This window comes from Camelina sativa, chromosome 9 (genome assembly GCF_000633955.1).
Source record: "Camelina sativa cultivar DH55 chromosome 9, Cs, whole genome shotgun sequence".
Classification (NCBI taxonomy): Eukaryota; Viridiplantae; Streptophyta; class Magnoliopsida; order Brassicales; family Brassicaceae; genus Camelina; species Camelina sativa.
The window spans coordinates 34,408,829-34,417,627 of NC_025693.1; the positions used below are offsets into that span (position 1 = coordinate 34,408,829).

The window sequence follows — 8,799 nt, forward strand, 5'->3', positions numbered from 1 at the left end:
TTTTCATATAATTGAACTGTTAAAAAATGTTTGATTATTTATTTGTATGATAATATTTTCTATATACAGTATTATTAAACTTGATTTACTGTTATGATTTATTATTTTATTTTTTTATATTATTATTGACTGCGTTAAATTATTTTATACAAAATATTTAAAGCAATTATATAGTTTGAAAATTATCTAAAAATAACAGTTTTTTCGTGTTTTTGCAGGTACCTCATCGCTAGTTTCTTAAATATCTAACCTTTTATGCTTTTATTGGCGGTCACCAAATTAGAAATTAAAGAATCACACGAATAGTATATGTTGGGAAATATTCGAATATTGTTTCGCCATTAGAAACTTTTTTGTGCGGATATTTCCTGACAACGATGGTTTACTTATCTCGTTATTAATTAAATGGACCGACAAGAAGCTTGTTGACGTGGGAGCATGTGATGACACATGCTAGCTAATTGGCTATCATATTATCAAACAAAAATTTCTTCAGTATGTGTTGTGTGTGATACGTGTACGTTTTATTTATAGACGTAGCAAAAATATTCACGGCTTCGTGTTCAATTTGTCTTTCGTAATGGACCTTCTATTTCTAATGTTAATGGGTCAAGTCCATTCTTTGGGCTTAATTTAAGTATAGAGAAGATATGTACATAGCTGGAAGGAATATTTAGATGGGTTTGAACTGTGTACAACAACAACAACTAAGGAACGTTGTGAATGTACTGAATACATGTTATGAGGAAATTATACTGGATGGACATGTTTTTATGAAAATACTAGGATAGTATCCGCGCTACGCCGCGGGATTATTTATATTTTATTTTTATTTTTATTATTTTTGAATAATTTTATATGTGTTTGTAATTCAAAAGTCATTATTAATATAGTTTTGACAATGTTCATTGGTAATATTTTTGGTTTTAGGTTTTTGTTATTATGTATTTCTAGTTTTATTATTGTAATGAAATTGTAAATTAAAAATAAAATCAATTCTTTTCTTGTATTAGGATGTATTGGAGGACCATTATTATTGTTAGTTGTTTTGTTTTATTTAATCAATTTTGGCATTTGATATTTCATGTTTTTATCAACACGGAGGAGATTTTTAAGAACTTTTTGTTTTAAAAAAAATGTTTGATTGTGTTAATTATATCAACTCTACTTCCTTACATGTTTATGAGATTAGTTAATTAATTATTAAACATATAATGAAAAAATGTTTTTCTTGTTTTAGAAAAATTAACTCATATGAGTTAAACTTGTGTTCAAAATTGTAACCATTTTTTTTTTCGGATATGAAACTTTATTGAATGTTTTTAATCAAAAAAGAAATCCATCAAAACATTCTTTTGTCATTGACATCTCCTTTTTGGGGTTTATGATTGGGCTTTTGATATGATGATGGGTTAATGTCAATGAATTTATTGCCCTCATTTTTATGAATATTTACACATAATTGTTATTGAATGATTAAGGAATATTTATTTTCTATTAATTAAAAAACAAACATTTCAATTTTAAAATTTATTTTAATCATTTTTATAACATACTTAATTATTAAAATATAATATTATTAGATCTAAAACATTTTCAAAACTCTAATTTTTTCACCTATTAAAAAACTGATTACTATTCACATATTTAATTTTTTCTAAATAAAATTATCAAAATAATTATTATTATAGGCAATTGACTTACTTAATACCAATGGTATAATATTTAACGGGTGAAACATATTTTTACACAAAAAAATAACAAAAAAAAAATCTTGCATAGATTAAAGAAAAAGCAGACTATATATTTAGTTGATACATAGTAGTTTGATCTAAACATATATTTCTTACGTATTATATATTTTTTTTATTATACAAACAAATTTTAGATCCTCGAAAATAACTTTACTCATAACATTAATTTTATCTGCAAAAATTTGTTACATAATGTAAAAGTAAAACTCATTCTGGTTATATATACTGAAATCAGTCGTCAATCATAAATACTACTGGTGTCTACTGAGGAAAGTTCTCGATGAAACAAAGTTTAAACCAGTTCGGTTTATATATTACGGTCAATTTGGTTTAGTTTCATTTAGGCGATGTTTATTTCACGTGGCAAAACAATATGCCCGGTGCTTCATTTAAAAAAAAAATTCTATTAATAATTGACAAACATAAATGGGTAGAAGAGTTTACAAACATAAATGGGCTAATAGTCGTCTAAGTCAAACATAAATGATCATTGAATAGAAGAAACCAAAACATAAATGTCATACAGTATTTCATAAATTTAGATGCACGTATCCATTATTCTAAGAAATAGCTTATAATAAGATCATTTGTTTTAAAAACTTTAAGCCCACTTATTTTAAAAATTAAGCCCAACAAAATAAGATCAAATTTAGGAGAAAATATGACATGGAAAAAACAAGACTTATTGTAGGTTAAGACATGTTGAGTTGTATTATTTGAAATGTTTCTATTGGCTAACAATTTTTCTGAGATGTCAAGCTGAGAAGAACCTAAAATGCTGAGTTGTCAGTTAAGGAGAGCAACACATTCTAGTTTTATTGTATTGATTTAGCATTTTCGTATAATCTGTTAGTACATTCCAGTTTCAGTTTTGGTACATGCATAAAAATTTAAAAGAATTGATTTGATCAAATATATCAATTAAAAAATATTTATTTTTTTTTGGGTCAACTATTCCAAAAAATACTACACAGCTGCCTAAACATATTTGAACTGAAACAATTTAAAACTGGATAACTTTTCGGAAAGGACTATCAAAAACATGTAATTATGTAAATGAGGAGGATAAAGCACAAAAGAAACCACGTGATTTCATATATAGAAAACGAACTATTGTCATTTCTTTTATACTTTTACCCATACAAAAATCTCACTTCCGCCATCACATTTTTGAATATTGGATAAATATTTTTAATTTTGCACTACGTAAATTAATCAAAAATTACAATTAAAGGTGATTTGTTACTTTTGTAATTTTTTAAGTTTCTTTTACCAACAAAAAAAAAAAGAGGATGAATTACTTTTTACATTTGACTCAATGTTTTGTATTCCTATTCTATTGTTGTTAGTTACATCATTTTTTGTAATCCAAAAAAGGAAAGTTACACACTTTTTAGTTTTTTTATAAATCAAAATATTTGAGTAACTTCGTTTTATATTTAAAATGCAATTCTCATGATAATTCCTTTGTGTTAATGAAGAACTTCAAATTATATTATTTTTATTTTAAGAGGTCTGTCTAATCGAGTTATATATATATATATATATATTGGAGAAGAAAAAAATAAATAAATATTTGCTTTTGGTAAGATTCTAAAGAGGAAAACGAAAACAGAGGGACAACAATGGCAGGGAGAATAAGCTGCTGTCTGAATCTTCCTCTCTTAGATTCCAACTCTGCACAATCTTTATCCCCACTTCTCAAGAAAACGTCGCAGATCTCTTGGTATCTCTATCTATTCAATTCATGAAAAATCATTATCCACCTGATCAGTTTTCACATATCAAAAGATCATTTTATTTCTTTTATTGTATATTAGTACTAGTAGGAGAACAGAGCATGTGACTGAGCCACGGAAAAACAACAACAAGTGTTCTCTTGTCTTTGGCGTGACGGCGACTGTCCTGATCGGCGTAATTCAAATCAATGACGTGGCATCATCAGTTGCAGCTGCGTTGCCTGTGGAAGAGATGGCCGCCGGCGTGGTGCCGCCGCCAAGGAGGTGGAGCGACAAGAGGACGTGTCCGCCTTGGCTTGAGAACTCGTTAGAGACTATCGTACCGGAGAATCTTCCCCGTCCGTCGGCTCAACGACGTTTGGAGTTAGCTGGATTAGCTAAGGGTGATGCGCCGCCGGTCGGTGCGGTGGTGACACGTGTCAATAGGACTGCTTGCTTCTCCGTGTAAATTGGAAAGTTCAGTACACGTGTAAGGGTTAGGCAGCTGTAAAAAAAGTCAATTAGAAACAAATACTACTATTGTAAATAAATTAAATTTCAATATTTTATATACGTACTTGCATAAATAAAAATTGAAGTATTTGAACAAATTAAACTTGACATTTTTTCTTTTAAATTTAATTAAAAAAACTTAAAATCATTGAGATTGTTATTATTTGCACGATTCGTTTTCGTTTCTTTTTCTTTATTTTTGTAATCTTGTAGCCTATTCTTCCCAAAAGTTTGGGAGCTTGCAGTTTTTGAGTGTTGGAGTAGTACTCTGTTGGATGTGAGATGATGAAACAAAGTAGTACATGCGTGTAGTGTAGTACAAACAGAAAAGTACTTCACACTGAAATCAATGAGTGAGTCGGCCCGTTATCGATCCACAGTTATATGTCAGTCCAACCATTTAGTTTTATTTCGGCCTCATAATTTTTCCTTTTTAAGTACAAAAGAAACTAATGTAACGGTAGATACTAGGGGACAGTAGTTTAAGAGAAAGGTTAATAATAGAGTTGACATCTCTCTCAGACACTCACTCTCTCACATGCCTCTTTAGGTTTTTTTTTTTAATCTTCTTCACTATATCATCACCACTCAATGGTATCTTCAAATCGCCGCCTCTGAGATCTCTCTTCCGGTTGCTTATCAGATTAGGTATACATATTCACTCTTTTTATTTCCTCCACATTGTTTAAACATTGATGATAAAGTAGAAGTTTGAATTCATATCATTGCCTTTTGGTCAAGATTAATCCTTTCTTTCTCAAAAGTATCATGTTAATTGAAATCTTGAATCTTGACTGAATTGGTTTTTGTCATTTTTCCTAATCGCAGCCTTTGTTTTGTGCTACATTGCTTTGCCTGTTATGTCCAACAATGTCTTGCCTCCTCAGCCTTTTATGCAAATGGGTCAATTCATTAATGTCTCTACTACTCCAGACCTGATTTGTAATCCGGATATGAGATTGTTACAACCAGTTTGTAGTCCAATCTCTGGTGGGAGTCAGGATTCTCATGTAATGCTGCCTAGTGTTGCTGCTGGTTTAGGATCAGTTAACATGGATACAACTATGTTACATGGTAAGCGCAAGTCTCCGTTGCATCCTTCTGTGCAAAATAAACGTATGGTTTTACCTATGGAGCATCGACCATGGGCGTCTGCTCCAATGTCTGTGCAGTCATCTTCTGTTTCCCCCAGAACACAGTATTTGCCTGCATCATTTGTTACTAAGAATACTTCTGTTATGTGTAATAAGCCTGTGAAGCAAACTGCGGGGAGAAAACAGAGTTCGCAGAAACCGCTGCCGCTGAAACCTCAGAACGAATCATCTGGAACTGTGAGGTCTAAGATGAGAGATTCTTTAGCAGGTGCCTTGGCAATGGTACAGTGCCAAATGGAAGTGCCAAAGGAGTCGAAAAGGTTAGATATTGAGACTGCATCTAATCCTCTCGACGGTCATGTTAGTGAGCCATTGCCAGTTGCTGCTGGAGTTGATGTCATGGTATCTGATGGTAGCACCGCAATGCTGACCCTCAGTGATCCTAGTCCTGTTGGAGGTATCTCTGATCAGACAGTTTTGCCAGAGATTTTGACTACCACCAAGATAAGTGATGCCAAAGAAGAAGCTCTGGCTGTTAAACCTTTTGCCGTAGACAATGTTTCATATAGTGACAATGTGTTTTCAAAAGATGATCTTTTGCAAGGGAATGACCTCTCTTGGGATCTTGAGTCGGATATTGAGTTTACAGAAAGTTTTCAAAATGATTTGATTGGAGCAGTAGCTAATGATAGGTGCCAGGATAAACTGTTACTGGATCCACAAGTTTTGGCGTTTAAAATAGAGGCAGAACTCTTTAAGTTATTTGGTGGTGTGAATAAGAAATATAAAGAGAAAGGAAGATCACTCTTATTCAATTTGAAAGACAAAAGTAATCCTAAACTCAGGGAAAAAGTTATGTATGGAGAAATTGCAGCTGAGAGATTGTGTTCCATGTCAGCAGAGGAACTTGCTTCAAAGGAACTAGCTGAGTGGCGACAAGCAAAAGCAGAAGAGATGGCTCAAATGGTTGTTTTGCAGGACACAGAGGTAGATATTAGAAGCCTGGTAAGGAAAACACACAAAGGAGAGTTCCAAGTGGAAGTTGAACCAATGGATAGTGGCTCAGTGGAGGTCTCTGTTGGATTAAGTTCGCTTAACTGGTCTCGGCCAAAGAAGAAAACCCCAACCATAACTAAAACACATGGAATCAAGAAGGAATTGAATGGCTCTGATGAGGGCACTGGCCTAATAAAAGGAGTCACAATAGATGATGAGATGCAGGCTGTTACTGGTTCTCTTCCTCCAATCATCTCTCTTGATGAATTCATGTCATCCATAGATTCAGAAGCTCCGTCTTACTCTTCCTCTTCAGATACTGAGAAAAAAACTTCTGTTTCAGACAAGAATGATGCAGAGGCGGTTTTAGTTTGTACATCACCCAAAGATAGTGCTAATGTTGATTTTGGTATATCACCAATCAAGGCTGATGTATCATCATTAGTTAAAGCTGAGGCATTATCACCTATTAAAGCTGAGCATAGTGACATAGTATCGTCAAAGCCTAATTCTGATTTGAAAGCTGAAACTACTTCGGTTCTCATACCTGATGGTGAACACGTGTGGGAAGGTGCACTCCAGCTGGGTACTTCTTCTGTGAGCTCTGTCATTGGCATTCTAAGAAGGTTTGTAATCAATGGAATCTATCTCAATATATCTTATTCTGTCTACTTTGACAAATTTGGATTTGCATATTATTAAAGCTTTCTTTCTCCTGATTGGTCAAAGACCCTTAACATGTTAAAACAATTGGTTTATGTCAAAGTCCATACATTTATTGATATCACGGTTACCAACCTGACTTTTTACACTTGACAGTGGCGAAAAGACTACTACTAAGGAATGGCCTATGTTGCTTGAGATCAAGGGCAGAGTCAGAGTTGACGCATTTGAGAAGTTTGTTCGAGAGCTCCCAAATTCCAGGAGTCGTGCTGTTATGGTATTATTTAACGTTTACCCTTATATCCTGACTCTACCCGTTTTTGTGCACATTCATAGAAAGCTGTCTGCTTGGTTAAAATAGAAGTCCTTGTTGTGTCTGATAATTGTTAAAGAGTTTAAACATTGTGTTTTGAGCCCTTGCAAAAACTCTATTATCCATCGTGGGTACTTATAAAGCTTGGTTTTGTGATTCAGGTTATGTCTTTCATCTGCAGAGGGGAGTGCTCAAATACAGAACAAGAAAACATTTCCGAGGTATGAGTCCTAGTAGTTAACCAAGATTCTGAGTAGATGTGTTTTATCCAAATAAACATATCCGAACCAAATAGTCGACTAAAAAATTGATATCTATACTGAAACTGAACCTGTACAAACTGATAGATTTTAATTTGGTTCTTGTTTTTCACGAACTAAGGTTATGTGGATGTCTGGATAAGTAACAAATTTGGGAAATGTGATTTCGTTATTTCACAGGTGGTGGATTTGTACGCTAAAGATCAGAGGGTTGGTTACGCAGAACCAGCTTCAGGAGTTGAGCTTTACCTTTGCCCAACCGGTGGCAGAACTGCCGAGATTCTAAGCAAGATTGTTCCGAGAAACCAACTTGATTTCTTGAAATCTTTAAATGATGGACTTATAGGTGTTGTTGTATGGAGAAGACCACAAATTAAAAAAGCACCACTATATAACTCTCACAAGAACCACCGTGGAAAGGATTCTTCATTAACCACACTTAATATGTCTCGTTACAAAAACATGCGACAGGTCAACAACCATGATGATATAGATGATGTGCCACCGGGGTTTGGTCCAGTACTGACCATGGCTCGGGATGATGACGATGACTTGCCTGAATTTAACTATTTTTCTGGTGGAGATGTAATCATGAACCGGACACGCCGGTCTGAATCTGTAAGAGAGCTTATTCAAAAATATGGAAAATCAGAACCTTTGTGGAACCAAAGTTTTAATGATGACAATGACATACTACCAGAGTGGCAGCCTCAACAGAGCCAGAGTCTTGGGCTTAATCATGTTGATGGTGGCTTAGTGGTTAGACCACGTCGTGAGTGGTGGCCGAATCATGCTGGCGGAGGATATTAGTTGCATTTTTGTTACACCTTAGTGATTTTGTTTTGTTTTTGTCTCTAAAGCAGGCATGTCTCTAAAGCAGGCATTATCCAAGTTTTGAATTTCTTTTCTATCACTGAATTTTGCATTGATCATACGATGGGCCTTCGTGGCCCGCTAATCGTTCTTTTGCAGTAGAGGGTTAGATAAATTTATTTTGATCACTCCTACTCTATATAAATTTATGGAAATTGAAAAGAAAAATAGCATAGTCTTGAGTAAATGTACTTTTGTCACAATCCTTTAGTACTCCCTTCGTTCTAATTTAGTTGTCGTTCTAGGATTTAATTTTTGTTTCATATTTTAGTTGTCGTTTTAGATTTTCAATGCAGATGTTTGATGAATATTCCAATCTTATCCCTGTTGTTTTAAAGTTTCAACCAATGAAAAAATTATAAAATATATTAATGAAGGGCAAAACATAAAATTTAATAGTTTCCTTAATTTGTGTGCAAAAACCTTAAACGACAGTTAAATTAGAACGGAGGGAGTAGTAAAGTAGTAATGCCAACAGTCTAGCAATTGTCTACAACTGAGTTAGTGGCCCCTTTATAAATCATGCTAAAAAATGGGATTATTATGGATTTTGTCACTTTTCACTCCAATTATTTTGAATCTGTCATTTAAAAAAAAAATATTCTTGATTTGCCA

At 33.5% G+C, this 8,799-nt stretch overlaps 2 protein-coding genes across 2 annotated transcripts; both read left to right on the plus strand.

Annotated features, from left to right (window-relative positions):
* Positions 3,317-4,043, plus strand: LOC104714029. Its single transcript, XM_010431260.2, has 2 exons — positions 3,317-3,480; positions 3,575-4,043. The coding sequence occupies exons 1-2, from the start codon at positions 3,380-3,382 to the stop codon at positions 3,939-3,941; spliced, it is 468 nt and encodes a 155-aa protein (XP_010429562.1). The 5' UTR covers positions 3,317-3,379; the 3' UTR covers positions 3,942-4,043.
* Positions 4,472-8,168, plus strand: LOC104714030. The gene is made up of 5 exons (XM_010431261.2): positions 4,472-4,633; positions 4,814-6,701; positions 6,895-7,015; positions 7,213-7,272; positions 7,492-8,168. Exons 2-5 carry the CDS (start codon positions 4,846-4,848, stop codon positions 8,119-8,121), a joined length of 2,667 nt encoding a protein of 888 aa, XP_010429563.1. The 5' UTR covers positions 4,472-4,633; positions 4,814-4,845; the 3' UTR covers positions 8,122-8,168.

Bases quoted from the DNA above. Each gene is read 5' to 3' on its own strand.
- LOC104714029 (XM_010431260.2), top strand. From the start codon at position 3,380: ATGGCAGGGAGAATAAGCTGCTGTCTGAATCTTCCTCTCTTAGATTCC. The intron at 3,481-3,574 runs GTATCTCTATCT...ATTGTATATTAG, and splicing joins AAAACGTCGCAGATCTCTTG to TACTAGTAGGAGAACAGAGC.
- LOC104714030 (XM_010431261.2), top strand. From the start codon at position 4,846: ATGTCCAACAATGTCTTGCCTCCTCAGCCTTTTATGCAAATGGGTCAA. The intron at 6,702-6,894 runs GTTTGTAATCAA...TACACTTGACAG, and splicing joins GTCATTGGCATTCTAAGAAG to TGGCGAAAAGACTACTACTA. The intron at 7,273-7,491 runs GTATGAGTCCTA...GTTATTTCACAG, and splicing joins AACAAGAAAACATTTCCGAG to GTGGTGGATTTGTACGCTAA.